This window comes from Molossus molossus, unplaced genomic scaffold (genome assembly GCF_014108415.1).
Source record: "Molossus molossus isolate mMolMol1 unplaced genomic scaffold, mMolMol1.p scaffold_m16_p_11, whole genome shotgun sequence".
NCBI classification, from domain to species: domain Eukaryota; kingdom Metazoa; phylum Chordata; class Mammalia; order Chiroptera; family Molossidae; genus Molossus; species Molossus molossus.
Genome location: NW_023425346.1, coordinates 806,036 through 828,979, shown reverse-complemented (window position 1 = coordinate 828,979; position 22,944 = coordinate 806,036). Strand labels below are relative to the sequence as shown.

At 43.3% G+C, this 22,944-nt stretch overlaps 1 protein-coding gene across 3 annotated transcripts in view; it reads left to right on the top strand.

Moving 5' to 3' along the window:
- The window catches only part of UGGT1 (UDP-glucose glycoprotein glucosyltransferase 1), a 147,818-nt gene that overhangs the window by 98,118 nt on the left and 26,756 nt on the right, over positions 1-22,944 (top strand). For all 3 annotated transcript variants that reach the window (XM_036254953.1, XM_036254952.1, XM_036254954.1), the window contains exons 25-31: positions 2,801-2,896; positions 4,985-5,087; positions 6,197-6,276; positions 14,690-14,879; positions 17,323-17,481; positions 17,989-18,074; positions 20,670-20,754. In XM_036254953.1, coding sequence (XP_036110846.1) covers positions 2,801-2,896; positions 4,985-5,087; positions 6,197-6,276; positions 14,690-14,879; positions 17,323-17,481; positions 17,989-18,074; positions 20,670-20,754 — 799 coding nt within the window. The remainder of the gene's footprint in view (positions 1-2,800; positions 2,897-4,984; positions 5,088-6,196; positions 6,277-14,689; positions 14,880-17,322; positions 17,482-17,988; positions 18,075-20,669; positions 20,755-22,944) is intronic.

Here is a 22,944-nt window from a genome sequence, read left to right as displayed (position 1 = left end):
TCCATTAAGTGGAGCACCTGGGGTGCCAGCCGCCTTCGTCGCAGCCTCAGTCCCCACTGGCGTTCACAGATGAAGGTTATGGGGATTCTTTTCTTGTCACTGGGGTCCTGGCCTGCGGGGCTTGGTCTGGGGCCATTTCCCCTCACTCCTCAGAGGGACCTCCGTAGCTGAGGTCTCCCTTTCGATTCTTCCAGTGCTGCGTGTGTGTGGGGCCAGTATGTTTCGTGTGTCCTGCCCTCTGATCAGCCTTGTCACAGAGGCCCTGCTGTTTCACTCATTGCCTTGACGCACAGGGTTCCAGTGTCTTCACATCCTCACCAGCACTTTTGTTGTTGTATAGTGGAGGATATAGATTGAAAAGTTCTGGTTTTTTTAATTCATCTTTTTTTCTTTTTTTAATTTTAATTTTTTTAATCCTCACCCAAGGATATTTTTCCATTATCGTCAGACAGAGTGGGAGGGAGGGAGGGAAAGAGGGAGAAGGGAGGAACAGAGAGACATCAGTGTGAAAGAGACACATCAACTGGTTGCCTCCCGCACGACCCTGACCAGGGCTGGGGATGCTGAACCGCAACTGAGGTATGTGCCCTTGACTGGAATTGAACCCATGACTCACTGGTCTGCGGGCCGATGCTCTAACCGCTGAGCCACACCGGCCAGGGCTCCTTCATCTTTTTCTTCCAGCGTCATGCTGCAAGGTTCAAAATGCACGTTCAGTCAGGTGTTGACCTCAATAACTGCCAGAGTGGTCTCTCTGCCAGTGGTCAGTGATACGGTGAGGGGTCTTTTTCTTACAGACAATGGACTCCGTCTTACTTCAGTGGCTCTGGAGTGACGCTCCTTGTTCTGGCCTGTGACTTCCCTGACGCAGGCAGGAGGGTCCACGACGGAGCCGCCATGTCCTACACAGCACCTCGTCTCTGGGGAGGGGCAGGGGCAGCCCCTTGGAGTCCTTGTGGACAGTAAATGATTGTCAGATGGGGCACGAAAGACTTGCCTTTCCTCACCTGGAGATGGCTCTGGGCGTGTCCTGGTGAATTTAGGGAAATAAGGTAGTTATGGGGCTGCCAAATGATTGCTTCCGAAATTACTAGGCTTCTCAGAATTACCTTCCCTGCCTGGGGCTTTTCATGGATGCCAGGGCTGCTCCAGCTTGGAGCTCTCATTCGCGACCTGCCTGCAGCTGGGAGGCTGCCCTCAGCGTTCTGAAGCTCGGCCGTGGGCTCTTCGGCTGTGGTGCTCTGAGCCTTGCTGAAGTTGCTTGCTGGCCTGCTTACCTGATTCACAGAACCACGTGTCCCTGGACATGCTTTGTGGCGCTGTTGACACATCACAGGAAACACGGCCTGCATTTTACATGCTTTGAATTAGTATTGAGAAGTACCAAAGAGGTGATTTGTTCTGGTTGTTTGGTTTAGTGGGAAAGTGTATAGGCATGATTCTAGTTCAGATATATTCACAAGTGTTCTTTTAGAGTTCTTAGGGTTTAGTCCTTAGTTCAACAGATTGGAGCACTTTTTAAATCTTGTGGTTTAGTTCAAGATCTTCTTTGGTTAGAAATCAACTTTAGAACAGGTGGGAAAAGCGGAAATGCTTTTCTTGTTGTTTACCAAACTATTGATTGTAATAGTGAAATAGGAAACAACCTAGATATTCAGTAGCTGATTGATTGGTTAAATAGATTATGATGTACCCATAAATATAATATTGTGTAGTCATTGGCAATATTGATGTGCTCCTATATTTGTTATCAACTAAACAGTGTTTTTTTTTATTGCTACATGAACAAACAGGTTATTAGATAATATAATCCTACTTTTGTGTATATATATTTATTTAAATATATAGAATAATTATGAACCAAAATGTTTAGTGATTATTTCTTGATAATGGTATTGTTTATGTCTCAGTTTTCCCCTTATATATTTTTCCCTGAATGTTTTTCCAGTGCATCATTACTCTAATATTTGTAAAAAGTACTAACGTTACTAAGAAAAGAATGTGAGCCCTGGTCAGTGTGGCTCACTTGTTTGGAGTATTGTCCTGTGAACCGAAGGGCACACAGCCGGGTTGTGAGTTTGATCCCCAGTTGAGGTGCATGCAGGAGGCAACTGATTGATCTTTCTCTCTCATGTCTATGTTTCTCTCTCTCTAAAATCAATGAAAAACATTCTTGTGTAAGAATTTTAAAAAAAGATGAGGATGAGAGAGAATGTCAATAACAGGACTGCCAGTCTTTTTTTTTTATCCTCATCGAGGACGTTTTTTCATTTTTGTTCAGATAGAGTAGGAGGGGGGAGTGGAGAGAGAGAGAAACATTGACGTGAAAGGGACACATCGAGTGGCTGCCTCCCGCACAACCCCAACCAGGGCCGGAGACAAACTGTAGCCAAGGTACTTGCCCTTAGCGGGAACCGAACCTGGGTCTCTCTGGACCGCGGGCTGACACTCTAACCTCTGAGCCAAACTGGCCAGGGCTGACTGCCAGTCTTTTATGGGCCGGACCACGAGCTGGATCCTTTACATGTGTAGGCAGTACAGTGTTGACGAAGGCTGTGCAAAACAGGCGTCATCTCCTTTCACACAGGGCAAAGTCACTACCTTCCCCAAAGTTAAGAATGCATCATCATTCTCCAAGTCAGTACTTTTCTCATGTATGTTGGTACAAAGTTCTCCTTCCTTCAAACTGTCTTGTTGGCATTCAGTACATTGGCTGGTTATGTTATGTTTATGTTTAGCAATAATTGGAAAAACCTTCAGTGTAAAGAGATGCTGAATTTCTACCAACCCTGCCTTTCAGGGCAAGTGACTTGGTAATGAAGGTGGATGCTCTCCTGTCGGCTCAACCAAAAGGCGATGCAAGAATCGAGTACCAGTTTTTTGAAGACAGACACAGGTATAGCAATGATGTTGGATTCGTGTGTGTTTTTGAATATTAAATGCTTTTTTTTTTTCAGTGAAGTTGAATGTTTTATTATTAAACTATTTCTTGTTTTCCTACAAGGTGGTTGCTTTTCTGTTTAACAGTAGCACCAGCAAGTGCAGTGTGTTACGAAATTAACACAGTTTTGTTCATCGTCTGACACTCTACAGCTGACAAAAACTTTTCTCCGCTGCTGGTTATTGCCAATGGAAAGGTCATTCAGTATTCTGAAAGTTACACTGTTACATAAGGCTTAAAATAACAATGTTAGCCTTTTTTTTTTTTTTTGGTATGTGCCCCTAGCGGAAACCGAACCCGGGACTCTCTGGTCCGCAGGCCGACGCGCCGACGCTCCAACTGCTGAGCCAAACCAGCCAGAGCTGTTATCCTTGAATTACATAATTTTTATAACTAGATTTACCACAGATAATTTCAGGAATTCTGAGTGATATCATTGTAGCCTAGCCTAAAAACCATAAGGTGTAGAGAAAAAGATGCATATTTTGTTTATCTGCAGTCATTAGAAAGTGAAGGGGTATTTTCTTCTAGTAGCCATTGTTGTAAGTGCTTTCCTTTTCCACTGGCATTATTAAAAGTTGCTATCTCCTGTCCACCACTGATTTAAGACAACCATGCTACATTACGTTGTTTCATGCTTTGTTTAGGGGGTTCCATTTTCACTCCTCGGTAGATTTTATGTTTTTCTCATATACTTCTTCATTTATCAGTTCGTTGAGTTCTGAAGGGTTTCTGTGTCCTCTTGGTCAGCCAGCCCTCTTCATGACAAGATCTGTTGACAGGTCCTGGGTTTTCTGCACAAACTTCATTAATTTCAGTTACTTGTCCTGACAGAAGAGAATAGAGTTCACGAGCGGCTTTCACACTTTCCAAATCACCAAACCCGTCTTGTTCACTTTTGTTCCAACTTCAGACTAATTACAGTCAGCAGTAGCCCCAGAGCTTCCTGAGTGACACAGCCGATCCCCACCGTTGCAATGCCGTTTTCTGTCATTCACTCACGTCTCTGTGAGCCTGTGCATAGGGACAGGCAGCTGCCCGCAGCGCCATCTCCAGTGAAGTCTTAAGGTTGCCTTCCACTCAGACCATGTGTTTTCATGTGAAGTGTGTATGCATGTTCCTGTGTGAATGAAAGTTCTGGCCTACGGTTTTCATGTATTTATATTCAGACCCACATGTAAAACTCATGCAGATCTCAGCTGCGCCACAGTTCACATTTATTTCTAAATATGTCTGAAACAGTTCTGAAGGCAGCTTTTAGACAACAAAGCGCTTAATGGAGCAGATCAACTATAATTTCTGATCCTCAAGAATAAACAGTTTGTTAGAGCACCTATCTTGTTCACTTTTATTGAAAACTTTTGTTTTCAATAAAATAAAAATAAGTTTAGCATTATGAGGAAGTCTTTGCCTTTTTTCTCCAGCTTTTTATTTGGAAAAGTTTCAAGCCAAGAGAATAGTTGAAAGACTGTTACAGTGAACACCCTAATATGTCCAGCCTAGATTCTCTGCAGGTGCAACGGTCTCTGTCGGCAGGCGAGGGGCTGCAAGGGACCTGCCACAGGTAGTGGGTTGGGGTGGTGAGAGTTTAGGGTGATTTATTTTTCTTTTCTCTGTTCTGCAAGTTTTCTGTAATTTTATTAAATTCCTTTTATTATGTAAAACTGATTTTTTTTTTTGTCTCCTCATAACTTTTTGCCATGAAATAAAAATTGGCATAATAGTTTGTAAATGTTAAAAATAAATATCAGAAGCTTTTAGCAGTTTTTGGCTATATATAATTTCAAGCTGGTTTTTCTCTCTTAACCCACATTTTTTTGATCCATTTTCAGTGAACTTGAGTCATTGGAGGGTTTTGTAAACTCCGAGTTAGACGTAATCATATTTTTGACCACAACATAGCCTTGCGTTCTACAGCTAAGGATTTTTTAAATGCTAAGAGGGTTGATAGATTATGTTGAACCCTGCCCTGTCCCCAGTGCTGCAAGAACAAATTTACTTGTTTTTTTGCCAGATTAATGTTTAATCTTTCAATCTCTACAGTGCAATTAAACTAAGGCCGAAAGAAGGAGAGACGTACTTCGATGTCGTGGCTGTCATTGACCCTGTCACCAGAGAATCACAGAGACTTGCTCCATTGCTCCTGGTAGGGACTGCCACAGAGGCAGTACTCTCCATCTTCATGTGAAGTGATCACGCGCCTGGGTTCTCTCAGGTCGTTATGTCCCCTTAGTGTCCTCAGAGGGCGTTGGAGACCGTCTGAGGCACCTTGGGCGAGCTGATACTTCACAAAGATTGGTAATGGCTCTGAAAATAGCTTCGTAACCTAAGTTGGTACAGGTTTAGCTCATGAATGAAGAAAAAAATTATCCTTAGAGTAAAATGTCTTTGAATTAAATTGATATATGCCATATTTTAATTTATAATGGTGAAGAGGTAAAATAATTGTGTGTTATTATTTCCTCTTTCATAACTAGCATGCCTTTTAGATAGATATGAGACACTACGATTTTGAGAAAATTTAAAAGAGCCCGCCTAAAACACAGCTGCTTCAACTGTTGTTTTGCACTGTATTTTTTTAAACACAAAATTTTAATGAAGTATAATTGACTAACCTTTTTTGTGGGTATTTACATATGTGTGTGTTTTTGTACCATAGCTGCACTTATGTAAGCTGCACTAATGAAGCTGTGACGTTTCCCTGGTGTAGACAGACAGCTGTTCATTCTCTGCCTGCTGCTGCATGCCTGGGGGGCAGTGATTCGCAGTGCGAGCGGCAGTGTGTGTGATTCAGATTGTGCATGGAACTGCAGTGCGAGCGGCAGTGTGTGGGATTCAGATTGTGCATGGAACTGCAGTGCGAGCGGCAGTGTGTGGGATTCAGATTGTGCATGGAACTGCAGTGCGAGCGGCAGTGTGTGTGATTCAGATTGTGCATGGAACTGCAGTGCGAGCGGCAGTGTGTGTGATTCAGATTGTGCATGGAACTGCAGTGCGAGCGGTAGTGTGTGTGATTCAGATTGTGCATGGAACTGCAGTGCGAGCGGCAGTGTGTGGGATTCAGATTGTGCATGGAACTGCAGTGCGAGCGGCAGTGTGTGTGATTCAGATTGTGCATGGAACTGCAGTGCGAGCGGCAGTGTGTGTGATTCAGATTGTGCATGGAACTGTATCTTTTCTTGAGATATTAAGAATGTTCTCTTAACTCAGTACTAAGTGATAAGTTTATGTTTTGTCCTCTGGTTGCTTTCCTAGGTGTTAACTCAGCTGATCAACATGAATCTAAGAGTGTTTATGAACTGCCAATCCAAACTTTCTGACATGCCTTTGAAAAGGTAAAACAAGCTCTTTAAGAAATGAGCAATTGAAAAAAATCTAAAAGCTGGGTTTACAGATGGGCCATCATATCTGAAAAAAACCATTCACTGGATGCTTAGTTTTGCTTACTTTCTGCTCTCATCAGGAATTGAGAGAATCACTGGGTGTGGGAGCCCTGAGGTGGTGCTCACCCAGCCTCCTGCCCTGCTGCTTCTCTCTCTCTCTCTCTCTCTCTCTCTCTCTCTCTCTCTCTCTCTCTCTCTGTTTGCTCAGAACTACACAGTTCTCATGGGATCGATGTAGCTATTAAATTTACCTTGGTAGTTGAAATGTGCTGAGCTGAGAAAAGACTTGTCTGAACTTTTTTATCCTAAAAGAAGAGCAGTTGTCCAGGTGGAGTACCTGTGTCAGGACACCTGCTCGCTTGCAGGCATCTGGGAAAGGGGAGCAGACATACCTGTGAGCTCTAAAAGGGTCATTTATGAGAAAAGGTAGGAAAAGCATTGAATAGTAATAATGTAGTACATGTTAGAGCTGTGAGAAATTTCTACTTACAAATGTGCTGTGTTTTAATTATTTTATTTTTGTTACAGATGTTTCTTCTTTTTTCCCAATTGACACCCTCCTCCCCATCCACCCCACCCTGTCCCTGGCTTTGTTGTCCGTGTCCATTGGTTATGCGTACATGCATATAAGTTCAGTGGTTTATCTCTTCCCTCCCCCCACTACCCCCTCTTCTGAGGGTTGTCAGTCTGTACCCTACTTCCACGTCTCTGGGTCTACCCTATTCCTCAGACTGTTAAGTTCAATATATTCCACAAATAAGTGAGATCATGTGGTATTTGTGTTTTTCTGCTTGGCTTGTTTCGCTTAGGATAATACTTTTTCCAGGTTCCTCCATGTTGTCTCAAAGGATAAGAGATCTTTCTTTCTTACAGCTGCATAGTACTCTATTGTGTATATGTACCACAGCTTTTTTACCCATTAGTCTACTGATGGTCACTTGGGCTGTTTCCAGATCTTAGCTATTGTAAATAGTGCTGCTATGAACATGGGGATACATATATTCTTTCTGATTGGTGTTTCAGGCTTCTTAGGGTATATTCCTAGAAGTGGGATCAGTGGGTAAAATTTTTAATTTTTAATTTTTTGAGGTAACACCATATTGTATTCCATAGTGGTGCATCAGTCTGCATTACTACCAGCAGTGTACTAGAGTCCCCTTTTCTCCACACCCTCACCAATATTTGTTGTTTGATGATTTGTTGATGGTGGCCATTCTGACAGGTGTGAGGTGATACCTCATTGTTGTTTTAATTTGCATCTCTCTGATGATTAGTGATGTTGACATTTCTTCATATATCTCTTGGCCATTTGTATCTTCCATTTGGAGAGGTGTCTATTTAGTTCCTCTGCCCATTTTTAAATTGGGTTCTTTGTCTTCCTTTTGTTGAGTTGTACGAGCACTCTATATATATTGGAAATTAACCCCTTATCTGATGTACCATTGGCAATTAAGCTCTCCCATATAGTGGGTTGCCTTTCCATTTTCATGGTTGTATCTTTTGCTGTGCAGAAACTTTTGAGTTTGATGTAGTCCCATGTGTTCATTTTCTCCATTGTTTCTATTGCCTTAGGTGATGTATCAGTGAAAATTCTGCTGTGTATGATGTCTGAAATTTTGTTGCCTACATTTTCTTCTAGGATTTTTATGGATTCACAAGTCACATTTAAGTCTTTTATCTATTTTGAGTTTATCCTTGTGTATGGTGTAAGTTGATGGTCTAGTTTCATTTCTTTGCATGTAGCTGTTCAATTCTCCCAACACCATTTATTAAAGAGGCTCTTTTTACTCCACTGTAGGCTCTTGCCACCTTTTTCAAATATTTATTTTTTATTTTTTAACCTCACTCGAGGAAACTTTTCTATATTTTGTTCAGATAGAGTGGGAGAGGGAGAGAGAGAGAGAAACATCAACGTGAAAGGGTCACATTGAGTGGTTGCCACCCGCACAACCCAAGCAGGGCCGGGACAAACCGCAACCAAGGTAGGTGCCCTTAGTGGGAACCGAACCCAGGTCTCTCTGGACTGCAGGCCGATGCTCTAACTGCTGAGCCAAACCGGCTAGGGCACTTTTGTCAAATAATTGAGCATATTTCCTTGGGTTCATTTCTGGATTCTCTGTTCTGTTCCACTGGTCTGTATACCTGTTCTTGTGCCAGTACCAGGCTGTTTTGATTACAGTGGCTTTGTAGTATAGCCTGAAATCTGGTAATGTGATCCCTCCAACTTTGTTCTTTTTTAAGATTGCTGTGGCTTTTCGGGATCTTTTTTGGTTCCATATGAACTGTTGAAGTATTTGTTCTAGTTCTGTGAAATATGTCATTGGTATTTAGATGGGGATTGCATTGAATGTATAGATTGCTTTGGGCAGTATGGACATTTTAATGACATTAATTCTTCCAATCCATGAACAAGGTATGTGCTTCCACTTTTTTATATCTTCCTCTATTTCTTTTACAATGACCTGTGGTTTTCTGCAAATATGTTCTTTAGTTTTTTGGTTAAGTTTATTCCTAGGTATCTTAATTTTTTTGCCGTGATATTAAATGGGATTGTTTTTAAGTTTCCCTTTCTGTGAGTTCATCATTGGTTATAAGAATGCCATTGATTTCTTGATGTTAATTCTGTATCCTGCTACTTTGCCAAATTCATTTATTAAGTCTAGTAAATTTTTGATGGAGGTTTTGGGGTTTTCTACGTATTATATCATGTTATCTGTGAATAGTGACAGTTTCACCTCCTCCTTTCCGTTTTGGATCCCTTTTATTTTTTTCTCCTATCTGATTGCTGTGGCTAAGACTTCCAGTAATGTGTTAAATAAGAGTGGCGAAAGTTGGCATCCTTGTCTTGTTCCTGTTCTTAAGGAAAATACTTTTAATTTTTGCCCATTGAGTATGATGTTGGCTGTAGACCTTTCATATATGGCCTTTATTATGTCGAGATATGATCCCTCTATTCCCAGATTGCTGAGCGTTTTTATCAGAAATGGGTGCTGGATTTTGTTTAATGCTTTTTCAGTGTCTATTGATATGATCATACGATTTTTATCTTTCATTTTGTTTATGTGGTGTATCACATTTATTGATTTGTGAATGTTGTACCAGCCTTGCATCCCTGGGATGAATCCCACTCCGTCATGGTGCATAATTTTTTTGATGTATTGCTGGATTCAATTTGCTAGTATTTTGTTCAGGATTTTGGCATCTATGTTCATCAGGGATATTGGCCTGTAGTTTTCTTTCTTTGTAGTGTCTTTTTCTGGTTTTGAAATTAGAATTATGCTGGCCTCATAAAATGAGTTTGGAAGTCTTCCTTCATCTTGAATTTTTTGAAATAGTTTGAGGAGAATGGGTATTAGTTTTCTTTAAATATTTGGTAAAATTCCCCCGTGAAGCCATCCAGGCCTGGGCATTTGTTTACTGGGAGAGTCTTGATTACCTCTTCAATTTCCTTAGTTGTTATTGGTCTGTTCAAGTTTTCTATCTCTTCCCGGTTCAGTTTTGGGAGACTGTGTGTTTCTAGAAATTTGTCCATATTGCTTAGATTGTCGAATTTGTTACCGTATAATTGTTTATAATTATTTATTAACAATCCTTGGTATTTCTGTGGTGTCAGTTATTATTTCTCCTCTTTCATTTGTGACTTTGTGTATTTGGGTTCTCTTTCTTTGTTTCTTGGTGCGTCTAGCTAAGGGTACATCAATCTTGTTTGTCTTTTCAAAGAACCAGCTCTTTGTTTCTTTGATCCTTTGAATTGTTGTTTTGGTTTTCATGTCATTTATTTCTGCTCTGATCTTTACTATTTCCTTCCTTCTACTTGCTCTGGTGTTTTCTTTCTGTTTGCTTTTTAGTTCTTTGAGTTGTGAGGTTAGTCTAGTAGAAATTTTTTTTGCTTCTTGAGGTAGGCCTGTAGTGCTATGAACTTCCCTCTCAGAGTGGCTTTCATTGCATCCCATAGCTTTTGTGTTGTGTGTTCATTTTCATTGGTTTCCAGGAATTTTTAAATTTCTTCCTTGATCTCCATGGTAACCCATTCATTGTTCAATAACATGCTATTTAGCCTCCATGTGTTCAAATGTCTTTGCATGTTCTTGCCGCAATTGATTTCTAGTTTCATGCCATTGTGATCTGAGAAGATGCTTGATATGATTTCAATCTTCTTGAACTTGTAGAGACCTAGTTTGTGCCCTAACATGTGGTCTATCTTTGAGAATGTCCCATGTGCACTTGAGAAGAATGTGAATTCTGTAGTTTTGGGTTGTAATTCTCTGTAGATATTTGTTAAATCCATTTGATCTAGCCTTTCATTTAGAGTCTGTGTTTCCTTGTTAATTATTTGTCTAGAAGATCTATCCAGTGATGTCAGCGGGGTATTGAAGTCCCCTGCTATGATTGTATTGCTGTTGATTTCTCTTTTGACGTCCTCCAAAAGATTTTTAATATATGTTGGTGCTCCTATATTGGGTGCATATATCTATACCAAGGTTATATTTTCATGTTGGATAGATCCTTTCAATATTATGTAGTGGCCTTCTTTTTCTCTAGTTATAGCCTTCATTTTGAAATCTACTTTATCAGATATGAGTATTGCTACCCCAGCTTTTTTTTGCTTTCTGTTTGCTTGAAGGATTTTTTTCCATCTCTTCACTTCCAACCTATGTAAGTCTTTTGTTGTGAGGCAGGTTTCTTGTAAACAACATATATGTGAGTCATGCTTTCTTATTCAGTCAGCTACTCTGTGTCTTTTTATTGAAGCATTCAAACCATTCACATTTAAGGTGATAATTGATATGTACTTATTTATTGCCATTTTTGTTTAGCGTGGTTATATTTTTCTTCCTATTTCTTCTACTAATTACAGCAGTCTTTGTAGCATATCTGGCAGTGCTGGTTTGGTGTTAATATATTTTCTTAGCCTTTTTTTTAGTCTGGAAAGCTCTTTATTTGACCTTCTATTTTGAATGATAGCTTTGCTGAATAGAGTAGTCTTGGATTCAGATCCTTGTTTTTCATGACCTTGATTACTTCATGCCACTCCCTTCTGGTCTGTAGTGTTTCTGTTGAGAAGTCAACTGAGAGCCTTATGGGGTTTCTTTTGTAGGTAACCTGTTGCTTATCTCGCTGCCTTTAGGATTCTCTCTTTGTCTTTAATTTTTGGCATTTTAATTACTGTGTGTTTTGGTGTGGGCCTGTTTGGGTTCTTCTTACTTGGCGCTCTCTGTGCCTCTTGAACTTGAATGCCTTCTTCCTTCACCAAGTTAGGAAAGTTTTCTGTCTGTATTTCTTCAAATATATTCTCTAACCCTTGCCCATTTTCTTCCTGTTCGGGGACTCCTATGATGCGAATGTTACTGCGTTTCCAATTTTCCCAAAGTTCTCTTAAGCTGTCTTCCTGTTTTTAAATTGTTTTTTTCCTTTTGGTTTTCTGATTGGTTGATTTTTTTTCTACCCTGTCTTCTAATTCACTGATCCGGTTCTCAGCTTCCTCTGCTCTGCTGGTTAGTCCTTCCAATGTGTTCTAAATTTCTTCTATGTCATTGTTCTTTTCTAGTTAATTGTTTTTCATTGTTTCTATATCATTATTCATGGTGCTGATGTCCTTACTCATGCTGTTGAGCTTCCTCAAGACCATGGCTCTGAACTCTACCTCTGATAATTTGCTTAGCTACATTTCATTGATCTCATCTTCAACAGAGTTCTCTTGTTCTTTCATTTGGGATTTGTTTCTTTGTTTCACCATTTTGGCTCTCTCATTGGGTTTTGGAGCCTCCCAAATTTTTCCTGTGGATGTTGGTCTTCTGCTGTTTGTGGCTTCCTCTACTGGGTTTGACTGAGTCTGGATGGGCCCACGTTAAACACCAATGTCAAGTCTTACTTTCCTGATCAGAGTTGCAAGCCCAGGAAAGGTTCAGTTATCCTCTAGCATTTTCCTGGAGGCTAGTAGTCTCAGTTACTCAGGGCCTTGGAATGTAGCCCTGCTGTTCTGCATAAGAGGATTTCCAGAGGGTGGGATAGATGCTGGTTTTTAATGAGCCTCAGTTTGCATTCCTTTGCCTCACCTGGGATAGGCTGAATCTCAGGGTTGGGGGTGGGGGGTGAGGCAGCTGCTGCTTTTCCCCACAGCTCTGGGAAGGAGCACACTGGCCACCATCCTTTGTGGCTGCAACTCAGCAAAAACTCTGAGTGCCCTCCAAATCCCGGGTGTCCCCACAGAGTTCCAACCCAGTCTGTCCTTCCTCTGCTGTAGCCCCCAGGTGAGTGGCTGTGGCTATTTTAGTGCTCTGTCCCGGGTCTCTGCACTGTGGAGTGGGCTTGGTCTTTATTCCCCAAGGGCGCTGCTCACAGCTAAGACTGCTGCTGTCCGTGGGCTCCGAGCCTGCCACCCTCTTGAGCCTCTGCAGATCCTATGAGTGTCCCTGGTTATAGGTCCTGACCTGCTGCTTTTCTGTTGCTTTTTTCTAAGGTTTTGTCTTAATTTTAGTTGTAATTCCTGTTTGGTCCTGGGAGATCGTCTGCGTAGCTTCTATTCACTCCATCTCCATTTTCACATCCTCTATGCCTATCTTGTGAGCAGCTGGGTCGCACAGGCCTTTCTGGTGCCCCACACCCTGCAGGTCCTGCTGGTAACTCGATCGCACAGTCCCTTTGGAGACCAGGCTCTATGGCTCTGCTTTGGGCTGCTGGGTCACACAGGCCTCTCTGGTGCTTCAGCACCCCACAGGCCCCTTGTGTAACTGGATTGCACAGGCCTCTCTGGTGCCCCTGCACCCTGCAGTTCCCGCGGGCGGGCAGGTGGATTGCTCCAGTCTCTCTGGGGCTCTGGGTTCCCACTGCTCTTGTGGGCTACTGGACCTCACAGGCCTTTGTGGAGCCCCAGGTTTTGCCACTGGTGGCTGGGGAGTGCTGCTCCCCTGTGGGGCTCAACTCCTGCTCAGCTTTTGCTGTAGTTATTGGGGATGGGTCTCAGCTGCTGGATTGTGCTTCTGTTGCCTGGGGATGGATGTCTGCTCCCCAGCCTCTGTTGTTGGGCTAATATCTGGACTCTGATCGGGCTGCTACTATGGCGGATGGTGCTGGGCTCCAAGTTGTCTGCGGCTTCTTCCACCAGCACCTTGGGGGCTCCACTACTGTACACTGGTCTGTATTGACACACAGTGTCCACTGGTCCGATGGTGCCAGGTGAGCTGGTGGGCTCAGGTTGCTGGGTCCTAGCCGCTCCCACTGCCTCCTCCCAGGGAAGACCTGGGATCTTCCTAAATGGTGGGACTTCCCTGTGGGGCAGGGAGAAGCGCCCTGAAGGGCCACTTATCTGGTAGCTGGCTGCTCCGTCCACAGCACAGGAACCTTCTGCTCCATGTCTCTGCACTACTTGGGTTTGGTCGTCCACCTTCACGTCCACTCACACTGTCTCACACACTCGCTCACTCTCTCACACACTCACCCTCCCTCCAGTCCTGCCCTCCACCATCTCCTGGCTTTGGTATCTTAATTTTTTTGCCGCGATGGTAAATGGGATGTTTTTTCAGTTTCTCTTTCTGTGAGTTCATCGTTGGTGTATAAAAATGCCATTGATTTCTTGATGTTAATTTTGTATCCTCCTACTTGTGTTTTGTACGTTAGATTCTAAGTGAATTTAAACAGGGTTTGAAAGGAACAAAAGAGTTCCCAGCTTCCACCACTGTCCTTGTTCAGGAGAAATGTTTAAATTGTTACATATAGTGTTTTCAGGGCTTATCTGAGAACCCAATCACCAGTTAGGATTTTTTTTTTTTTTTTTTAATCCTCACCCGAGGACATTTTTCCATTTTTGGTACAGATAGAGTGGGAGGGAGAGAGAGGAAGAGAGAGAGAGGGAAACATCGACGTGAAAGGGACACATCGAGTGGCCGCCACCCGCACGACCAACCAGGGGCTGGGGACAAACTGCAACCGAGGTACCTGTCCTTAGCGGGAACTGAACCCGGGTCTCTCCGGACCGCAGGCGGACGGACGCTCCAACCGCTGAGCCAAACCGGCCAGGGCCCAGTTAGGATTTTGTAAGAGAAAAATGAGGATTTCTCACTGAAGAGAAGCAATCATTCAGGAAATGCCTGCGACCCCAGTAGCAGCCAGTCCCAACAGCACAGGACGGGGGGAGCTCCTTCTCAGTCCTGTCCGTCTGGCTGCGCTTCTGTGTCTGCAGCACCACAGGAGGTTTTAGTTAGGTCCAGAAATGGTTTTGGAAGCACTGTCCCAGTGTGGGAGGGAACCCTTCCAAGTCTAGTTTGTGATAAGCCAGTTGTTTACCTTTACGAAAGCTGTGATCTCAAGGGCTATGGTTGATTGTATTAAAGAACAAAAAAACTAACATTTTTCTTTTTAATTTCAGCTTTTACCGTTATGTCTTAGAACCAGAGATTTCCTTCACTTCAGACAGCAGTTTTGCTCAGGGTCCAATAGCCAAGTTTTTGGATATGCCGCAGTCCCCTCTGTTCACTCTGAACTTGAACACGCCCGAGAGCTGGATGGTGGAGCCTGTGAGAACACCATATGATCTGGATAATATTTATTTGGAAGAGGTAAGAGTGTCATTGCTTCCACGTGTTTAACCATGTGTAGAACCTGCTCTAGATGTAGTGCTGATCGTCTCTGGCTGGACAGACTAGATCACAGTCTTGGCAGGCCTATGAGATCTCAATATTCAGGCATAATTATATTCTTAAAAATAACAACTTCATTGAGATCTAATTCACATACCATAAAATTCACCCTTTTAAAATGTGCAGTTCAGCCCAGCCAGTGTGGCTCAGGGGATTGAGCATTGTACCATGCACCAAGAGATCACCAGTTTGATTCCCGGTCAGGGTACATGCTTGGGTTGTGGACTCCATCCCCAGTATGGGGCATGCAGGAGGTGGCCCATTGATGTTCTTTCTCATCAATGTTTCTGTCTCTCTCTCCCCCTCTCCCTTCTTTGCCTAAAAAAAAAAAAAAAAAGGCAATGAAAGCATATTTTTTTGTAAAAATTGGACTAAGAGCCCCAGGATTTTAAAACATTAATCCAATCACTCATGACTCTGTTTTGATTTTCTGTTTTATCTTGTCAGTTTTAGAGTGTTTGTGTCTTAGGAATTTATCATTCTACCTAGGTTATCTAATTTGTTGGCATACGGTATTCATGACATTTTCCCATGTGTTTTGTACCTCAGTAGTGATGTGTGCTGTGTCCTTGCTGATTTGAGTAAGCTGGCTTTGCGCTCTCCCCGGTCATGCGAACAGTTCATCAGTTTGTTGGCCTTTTTGAAGAACTAGCTTTTGGCTTCATTGATTTATTTTTCTTTCTTTTTTTGTTTTTCCTTTTATTTATTTGTATTACTAATTTTTTTTTATCCTCACCTGAGAGCATTTTTGCATTTATCTTCAGATAGAGTGGGAGGGAAGGAGAGAGAGAGAAACATTGATGTGAGAGAGACACATCGACTGGTTGCTTCCCACATGACCCCAACCAGGGCCGGGGACAAACTGCAACCGAGGTATATGCCTTTAGCGGGAACTGAACCTGGGTTTCTCTGGTCTGCTGGCCGACGCTCTAACCGCTTAGCAAACCAGCCAGGGCCCATGTAACTATTTTGAGTCTCTAAGGTAAGTGGTCCTTTTCCCCTAATTCGTTTTCAGAGATAAAATGCTCACAGGTATAATTTCACTGATCTCTCTTCATCGCCCTCACTCCCTATACCTAACACAGAGTGTTTTAACAAAGGAATAAAAAGACATGGTCTTTACTTTCTTTTTCTTCTTCAGTTTTTATTAATTTACTTTTGTTACAGATGTTTCTTCTTTTTTCCCCCTAGACGCCCTCCTCCCCATCCCGGCCCCCCACCCACCCCAGAACTGTTGTCTATGTCCATTGGTTACACATACATGTCTATAAGTTCTTTGGTTTATCTCATCCTTCTCCCTGGCCCCCTCCTCTGAAGTCTGTCAGTCTGAACTGTACTGCTTTCTATGTCTCTGGGTCTATTTTGTTCATCAGCTTATTTTGTTCATTATATTCCACAAATAAGTGTCTTTCTCTGACTGGCTTATTTAGCCCAGCATAATGCTCTCTAGGTCCCTCCAAACTTTCAAGAACCTTTTAAAACCTCTCAGAGCCTCCTTCCCTTTTCAGACATTTGTCTGTCTGTCCTACGTGTCTCCTGCTGCAGCTGAAGCCTGTTCCTGGTTCTGTCTTCCTGGGGTGGGGAGGCCTGGGACTTAAAAATAGTTTCCAAAGGGTTTCTCAGTCTTTTTTTTATTAGGTTAAATAACTCTACTTTCTTTAAGAAGGCTCCTTTAGGTACTTGCCTTATTCCGCACCCTGATCCCATCCACCGTATTTTAAAGAAATAGGAAATACAATCTTATTTAAAGTCTTCCCATCTGTACTTTGGAGTAAGTTTTGTTTATTGTTTTTTGTTTTTAAATGTATATTTTTAAATGTCTTTATTGATTTTTTTTTGAGAGGGAGGAAGAGAGAGATAGAAACATCCATGTGAGAGAAACATCAATTGGCTGCCTCCTGCACACCCCCTACTGGGAATTGAGCCCTGGGCATGTGCCCTGACTAGGAAAAAAATGGACCTCTCAGTCCACTGAGCCACACCGGCCAGGATTCTTATTGGTTTTTAGTCTCTTTCTTTTTGCTCTCTTTCAACCCACCTGAGTTTTAAAAATTGTATACTGGTTTTAAACACAAGTAGAATCAAGGTATGGAGAATTCAGTTCACTCTAAAGGACCAACTGTGCCCCTTCGCAAGCACTGTCCTTCCCTACTCCTGGCCCTAGGTAACTGCTGGTACTTTCTGACACTGCAGTTGTGCTCTTTACAACATTTCTTATAGATGTGACCGTACGGTATGTCACCCTTTATGTTTGGTTTCCTTCACTTTGCATAATGCCTTTGAGATACAACCATGTTGTTGCATGTAGATCTTTCTTGTTATCGCTGAGTGGTCTTCAAGTGGTTGGATTGTGGTGTTGCAGGTGGACAGCGTAGTGGCTGCTGAGTACGAGCTGGAGCACCTCTTACTAGAAGGTCACTGCTACGACATCACCTCTGGGCAGCCTCCACGAGGGCTGCAGTTCACACTGGGGACTTCAGCCGAGCCGGTCACTGTGGACACCATTGTCATGGCCAACCTGGTAAGTCATTCATGCATTGGGTGGGGACGAGTCGGTTCATTTGGGCTCTAATTCATGGCGGAGCAGTCAGTATTCTGAGCAGGAGTGAGATTGGAATTCATGGTTAACTAAATTCGGTTAATGTAAACATCCTGTTTAGTTAAACTTGTAGATTGTAATTACATGTCTCCTTAGAAGAAAATATGTTGGACTCGTCCAGTCTGAACCAGATTGGCTCCTGAAAATGCATTACTTACGCACTGATAGCATTTTCCATTCCGTGGGAGGCAGCTGACTCACACATACGGCGATTTTCCCCCAACATGGTTGGAGGGCAGCCTTCTTGGCTTGACTGGCCTGTGTTTTGCTAGTGTTTCCTGTGTGTAGTTTTTTTTTTTAGTTGCACTGATTGGTTAACTTATTTAAGATATAGGTGACTATTATTTCAGAAAAGAAATAACTGTCTCTCAGAAAAAGCATTATGATGTTTGAAAGAGAACTAAAACTTGTCTCTTCTTCTTGTCCTAGGGCTACTTTCAGTTAAAGGCCAACCCAGGAGCTTGGATTCTCAGACTGCGGAAGGGACGTTCTGAAGATATTTATAGGATCTACAGGTATGATTACGTGATGTCAGGTACATTTTTTTAGAGCATTTTGCACTGAAAATTAGCTCAAATTGAGCACTACACTGGTAGTTAGCCAAGGAATAAGAATTTAATTTATAATTGTGGGTGTGATGAAATCATGCTTTTCCAGGAAATTAAACATGGAAGAATTGTCAGGGTATAATTGGATAATAACACTATCCAATGCTAATAAGTGTGGTCAAGTTTTACTTTTTTTAGACCCATGACAGTTCCATTTATTCTTTATACAGGTACTTTACAGTTTTATTTTTAAATCATGAGACCATGGTAGTTTAAAAAAAAAAAGTCTGATCATTAGCAACTAAAGACGAGCAGGAGGCTCCATAGCCTCCCTCAGTCCTCACCTGCACAGGTACTGTGGGGAGGGGCTGTTTTGATGCTCTGCCCCCGAAACATTTCAAGATGTACAGAAAAGGGTTAAGCTCCCTCTTTGCTAGGAATTTGGCAAGATGGCAATTTCTGACCCAACTTTGTACAAGAGTTAGCACAGTTCCTGCTCGCAGGCATCCCTCATCTATGGCTCTGTCCTCCCAGCAAAGGCCACAGCACAGAGCCCTTGGTCTGACCTCGTCTGGGCTGATCCCACAGACAGGCCTCTCGTTACCCCAGATACTCCGTGTTGCCACTGACCCTGGCAGCTCTCGAGGACCCTGGTTTGTGATGCTGGCATGACTGCGTGGCAGCGTCCACAGGATATCCGAGTGACACAGGAGAGGTCCAGGGTGGCAGACTATGAGCACTTTACCGAAACTACTCGGCTCTGCTGAGCCAAACCAGCATTGAAATCAAACAGGCCAACTCTTGACGTAGCTCATTCTAGACACAGTCATCACAGAGGCGCATAGTAGATGAACCCCTCCACCCCCACACATCCCATTCCCAGTACAAGAGTGGGGAGAACAGACATTTCACATGTGGTGTGCCTGATGAGAAGTAGCAGCTGATGGCAGCAGTTACCCTGTAGCTCTGTCCTGCCCAGAAACAGCCTGAGAAAGGGCATGAGGAGCAGAGGTCTGCAGTGGGTGCACCGCCTAGAGTCACCCAGGGCCTGGACCCAGGTGGCAGGCAGACCACCTGCCCTGTGCTGAGGCGGCTCTGAGAGGCCGTGGTGCCAGTGGTCGTCAGCCCACCCTGCGTAGGCCCATTTGGGAAGAGGGAGTCACAACCAGAGTGGGGTCCCCTCCAGGTGGACACTCGCAAAGAGGGCCCATCCCACTGTCACTGGGGCAGGCCAGACATAGCTAAGAGGGTAGAAAGGACATGGGCATCAGCCCACAGACACCACTCTGGCCTGACGTAGACAATGCCCAGCACAGTGCTCCAGGTCTTCTCTGACCTGGTGTCCCCTTCCCTGAAGGCCCCGGCTTCTCCTCCACGTGGTGAAGGCACCCAGCGGTATTCCACAGCCTCCCGGTGAGCCCGAGGTGGAAGGAAGGAGCTGATGTCCAGGGTGCAATGGGCTGTATGTGCCAGGCTGTGTCTCGAGGGCCTGATGGTGTGCAGTACTCCTTCATGCTGCTTCCCACTGACCAAGGGGCCTGAGTTATTCCACAGCAGTCACTGGACTGGACGCTGAGGGCAGCTGTGCAACAGTCCACCCCTTGTCATGCTCCCACCAGATTGGAAAGGACCCCCACCCACCTGCACACCAGGGTTGGTGGGTGCGGGGTCTCGGCACACTGCTGCCAGGAGGAGCTTTTCACTTCCAGAAAGTGCTGTGCCCTTCTCACCTGAGCTCCAGAGGGTCTCACCTGACATGAAAGCGGTGTGCACTCCTGCTTATTTCTTACCCAGGAAGTAGAAGACTTGTGTGAGAGTAACATCTTCATTATAAACAGTAGGTTTCCCTCCAAACAGGATTTTACAATTTGTCATAAGAAGTGTGCTTGTTTTTCTAACCGCGGTTCTTTTGTGTGCCTTTTGTCTGACCACTCTCCTTGATCCCTAGGAGTATGGTGCCCTTCCTGTTCCTGCTGTCCAGGGCTCCCTGCCTCCTATGCTCCCTGTTGGCTATTCCCAGCCTCTGGAGTGTCTCATGCACCTTCAGACTCATACTTTTGCCCAAGAGCTCTGTTCTCTGTGGGATGACAGTGAATCCAGTGAATTTATATTATATCAGGGCTTTCTGAAGTTAACACCTTGAAAATCGGTGGCTAAAAATTTTAGGCATTATAGTTCATTAGTAGAGAAATACTTTACCTCTTCTTCCCTGTCTGCCTGCAAGTAGAGCTAGTTACAGTTCTTCCTCCAGAGCATGGACACCCGATTTAGTGCAGGGCCTAGACTCGGCTCGTGTGTGTCCACAGGCAGAAAACAGAGCAGGTGCTTTGTGAAACTGAGGTGGAGCCCTGCTTTCCTGCTTGCCTGTTGGAAAGCAGAGGGATGTGGCTCTTTGTACCTTGAAGGGGCTTCCTGCAGGTTGTGAAAAAATAATTTGTTCTGAAAAACTCCTTTATGATAAAACGGTGGACAAATATGGTGGGTTGATGTCAGGATTTACTTACTGCATTTGAGAGTTGTGATTTGTAATGTCCATTTCATTGTCTCCCCTTTCTCTCTCAGCCATGACGGGACAGACTCTCCACCTGATGCTGGTGAAGTTGTTGTTGTCCTCAATAACTTCAAGAGCAAAATCATTAAAGTGAAGGTGAGTTTGGTGTATTGAGGCAGCCACTCTCATAGTTGGTAATAGGAGCAGTGTTCTGGGATTTGGTAGCTGTTACCTGGAAAATGTATCTTGAAACCAGCCCCAAACATTGTGAGTTAATGGATGGGTCACTCCAGTAATAACGCTATTGTTGTGGCAATCATTTCATAATGTATTTGTACACAGATCATCAGGCTGCGTACCTTAAATTTATTCAGTGTTATCTGTCCATTACATCTCAGCAAAGCTGAGGCGGGAAGGAAAAAAGCCCAGGACTGGAATTCATAGCTGGGATTGCAGGAATGCTGCTTTAGATGCATGTGGTCTCGTCCACATGTGCACTGGCTTCTGCAGCAGAGACTCTGCCTTTCTGGTAATCTCAGTGAGCAATGCAAGTCTCGTTTTAGATACAGTGTTTTAAGATACTGTGTTGCTCATGTTGCCACAATTTACATTATTATTGATGACTTCATTCTGAGAAAATTGGGGAGGATGCCAGTGAAAATGTCAGTAACAGTTATCTATGGTAGCTCCCTTAATTTCTTTTCACTTTTCTCTATTCTCAGAACTTTTACGGTCTCAGTGCCTTAAATTCAAAAGGCATCATGGAACAAGTCCAGGTGTATCTCGTTTTATTGCACTTTGCTTCACTGCTCTTCACAGATGTGATTTTTTTTTTTTAATCTTTATTGTTGAATGTAGAATGTATTACAGATGTTCCTCATTTTTTCCCCCATTGACCTCCTCCTCCCCACTCCCGCCCCACTCCTGCCTTTCCCCACACTGTTGTCAGTGTCCATTGGTTATGCATATAACCACCCCCCACCCCTTTCCCTTTGAGGTTTGCCAGTCTAGCAATGAATTTGTACTTCTTAATCCCTTCACCTTTTTCACCCATTCCCCCAACCCCCCTCCCATCTGGCAACCAACAAAATGTTCTCTGTATCTATGAGAATGTTTCTGATCCACCTGTTCATTTTGTTTGTAGATTCCATTGTTGATAGATATGTATTCATTGCCATTTTGTTTGTTCATATATTTTATCTTTTTCTTCAAAAAGACCCTTCATCATTTCATATAATAACGGTTTGGTGGTGATGAACTCCTTTAACTTTTCCTTGTCTGGGAAACTCTTGATATGGCCATGATTCTAAATAACAGCTTTGCAGGATAGAGTAATCTTGGTTGTAGATTCTTGCTTCTTGCTTTTCATCACTCTGAATAATTCTTGACACTCCCTTCTGACCTGCAAAATTTCTTTTGAGAAATCAGCTGACAGCCTTATGGGAACTCCTTTGTAGGTAACTAGCTGCCTTTCTCTTGCTGCTTTTAAGATTCTCTCTTTGTCTTGAACCTTTTGCATTTTGATGATGATGTGTCTTGGTGTGGGCCTCTTGAGGTTCATCTTGTTTGGGACTGTCTGTGCTTCCTGGACTTGTACGTCTGTTTCCTTCACCAAGTTAGGAAAGTTTTCTGCCATTATTGTTTCAAACAGGTTTTTGATTTCTTGTTCTCGCTCTTCTCCTTCTGGCACCCCCAAGATGCGAATGTTGGCATGCTTGAAGTTGTCCCAGAGGCTCCTTACACTATCCTCATTTTTTTGGATTCTTTTTCCTTTTTGCTATTCTGATTGGGCGTTTTTTGCTTCCTTATAGTCCAAATCGATGGTTTGCTTCTTGGATTTACGCACTCTACTATTGAATCTGTGTAAATTATTCTTATTTATTTTATTTTATTTTTTTATCCTCACCTGAGGATATTTTTCCATATTTTGTACAGATAGAGCGAGAGGGAGAGAGAGGAAGAGAGAGAGAGAGAAACATCGATGTGAAGGGACACATCGAATGGCTGCCACCCGCACGACCAACCAGGGCCGGGGACAAACTGCAACCGAGGTACGTGCCCTTAGCGGGAACCGAACCCGGGTCTCTCCGGACCGCAGGCCGACGCTCTAACCGCTGAGCCAAACCGGCCAGGGCTAAATTATTCTTTATTTAAGTTAATGCCTCCTTCATTTCTGACTGTGCATCCATCATTTCTGACTGGTCCTTTTTTATGCTCTTGAGGCCCTCACTAAGTTCACTGAGGTTCTCACTAAGTTCATTGAGCATCCTTATAAGCAATATTTTGAACTCAGTATCTTTTAGGTTGCTTATCTCCATTTCGCTTAGTTCTTTTCTTGGAGTTTTG